Source organism: Boleophthalmus pectinirostris, unplaced genomic scaffold, assembly GCF_026225935.1.
Source record: "Boleophthalmus pectinirostris isolate CB_2022bp ecotype Guang Dong unplaced genomic scaffold, ASM2622593v1 HiC_scaffold_7, whole genome shotgun sequence".
Lineage (NCBI taxonomy): Eukaryota > Metazoa > Chordata > Actinopteri > Gobiiformes > Gobiidae > Boleophthalmus > Boleophthalmus pectinirostris.
This window is the reverse complement of record NW_026571473.1, coordinates 39,178,297-39,180,588: the sequence shown is the minus strand read 5'-3', so window position 1 is coordinate 39,180,588 and position 2,292 is coordinate 39,178,297. Positions and strand designations below refer to the sequence as shown.

The window sequence follows — 2,292 nt, the reverse complement described above, 5'->3', positions numbered from 1 at the left end:
CCGGTCTCACTCTCAGCCGGGGCCTCTCTCTAGCGCCACCTCTGGCCCTGACCTGAAAGAACAGAACCACAAAACCAGGTCAGAAAACCAGGACTAAACCAGGACTAAACCAGGACTAAACCAGGACTAACCAGGACCAGGACTAAACAGAAAACTAAACAGGACTAAACCAGACTAAAACCAGGACTAAACCAGACTAAACCAGGACTAAACCAGGACTAAACCAAGACTAAACCAGGACTAAACCAGGACTGAACCAGGACTAAACCAGGACTGAACCAGGACACTAAACCAGGACTAAACCAGGACTAAACCAACTAAACCAGGACTAAAACCAGGACTAAACCAGGACTAAACCAGGACTGAACCAGGACTAAACCAGGACTGACTAAACCAGGACCAGACTAAACCAAGACTAAACCAGGACTAAACCAGGACTAAACCAGGACTAAACCAGGACTAAACCAGGACTAAACCAGGACTGAACCAGGACTGAACCAGGACTGACTAACCAGGACTAAACCAGGACTAAACCAGGACTAAACCAGGACTGAACCAGGACTAAACCAGGACTAAACCAGGACTGAACCAGGACTAACAGGACAGGACTAAACCAAGACTAAACCAGGACTAAACCAGGACTAAACCAAGACTAAACCAAGACTAAACCAGGACTAAACCAAGACTAAACCAGGACTAAACCAGGACTAAACCAAGACTAAACCAGGACTAAACCAGGACTGAACCAGGACTAAACCAGGACTAAACCAGGACTGAATCAGGACTGAACCTGGTCTAGAGTCAGTACCTTGCAGTAGTAGTAGGACATTGGGAGGATGTACAGGAGCTTCAACAGAAGAATCACCACGACTCTGATGATCAGGTCTGAGTCTGACTCTGCAACACAAAAGAACCAAGATCAGACCAGGACCAAGACCAAGACCAAGAACAGGACCCTCCCCTGAGTCTGTAGCCGTACCTCCCACAGAGAGCTGGAGTGTGTGGCTCTGAGAGAAGTTGTGGTCAAACACCTGCAGGAGGTAAACACAGGTGTAGTTTCCTTTGTGGGCGTGGTCAGCGTCAGAGAACAGGAAGTGGGCGGAGTGATTGACGGCGGGCAGGGTGCGGTTCTGAGCGGGGGGCGCGGCGGGAGAGAGGAGCCGGAAGGAGCCTCCCGGGTACTGTGGAGCATTTGACCCTGAACTTTGAGCCCAGCTGCACCCGCACCCCCTGAGGCTGGAGCTCGGACGCCCCGTCACTCACAGACACGGAGATGATTGGACGATTCAGGAGCTCTGTGGAGACACGTGATTGGACACATCAGTCTGTGTGTGTGTGTGTGATCTAAACTCTGATTGGACGTCACACATTTTACACCTGACACTCGTCTGGAGCAACTAGAAAAAACATCTGAGACATAAAAATGTGAGATCAGAATTTTACCTGAACACACCACGTCCAGACCCCAGGAAGAGAAAGAAAGTGAACCATCGACACATCCTCTGACTGAAAACTTCTTCACACAGTCAGGTGAGACCTCCCACACACGACTCTCCAGAAAATCACGTTTCTTTTTTCCATGAACAGCAGAGCCACAGTCCAGGTCTCTGCACACTGCAGATGTGTGATCCTGCTCCCAGCGTCCAAAAACCTCCAGTCGTCTCCACTCTCCTCTGTGTTTCACCTCCACAGTCCCAGCACAACGACTGGCTCCTCCCACCAACCTGAGCAGCTCTGAACAAGAGACAGAGTGAAGCCCCGCCCCTTTACCTGAGCACTGAAGCCCCGCCCCTTTACCTGAGCACTGAAGCCCCGCCCTTTACTGAGCACTGAAGCCGCCCCTTTACCTGAGCAGGTGAGGTTGACAGTGGCTCCAGAGGAGCAGGTCCTTGAGTTGGAGCGGGGACAGTCCATCAGAGCAGACTCATGTCCCTCACAGTGGAACGTCTGCCCCAGAGGAGAGAGCGCCCCCTGGAGGAGAGAAGGAGCCCCACAGTCCAGCTCCCTGCACAGCACCTCTGCCCCCCGCTGGTCCAAGTCCCCGTCACAGACCCCGGTCCAGGACCCGTCCCAGATCTGCACTGATCCTGAACACAGACCGGACCCCGAGACCAACCGCACCGACTCTGTGGACACACATGTGACATCATCATCACTCTGAACCAATAGGACGCACACATGTGTGACATCATCACTCTGAACCAATAGGACACACACATGTGTGACATCATCACTCTGAACCAATAGGACACACACATGTGTGACATCATCACTCTGAACCAATAGGACACA

At 52.0% G+C, this 2,292-nt stretch overlaps 1 protein-coding gene across 1 annotated transcript in view; it reads right to left on the bottom strand.

Moving 5' to 3' along the window:
• Positions 1-1,526: 1,526 nt before the first annotated feature.
• Positions 1,527-2,292, bottom strand: part of LOC110167852 (deleted in malignant brain tumors 1 protein-like) — a 1,153-nt gene continuing 387 nt past the window's right edge. The window contains exons 2-4 of the mRNA XM_055165269.1: positions 1,848-2,292; positions 1,597-1,734; positions 1,527-1,537 (exon numbers count right to left, since the gene is read on the bottom strand). The exon at positions 1,848-2,292 is cut by the window's right edge and continues 183 nt beyond it. Coding sequence (XP_055021244.1) covers positions 1,527-1,537; positions 1,597-1,734; positions 1,848-2,292 — 594 coding nt within the window. The remainder of the gene's footprint in view (positions 1,538-1,596; positions 1,735-1,847) is intronic.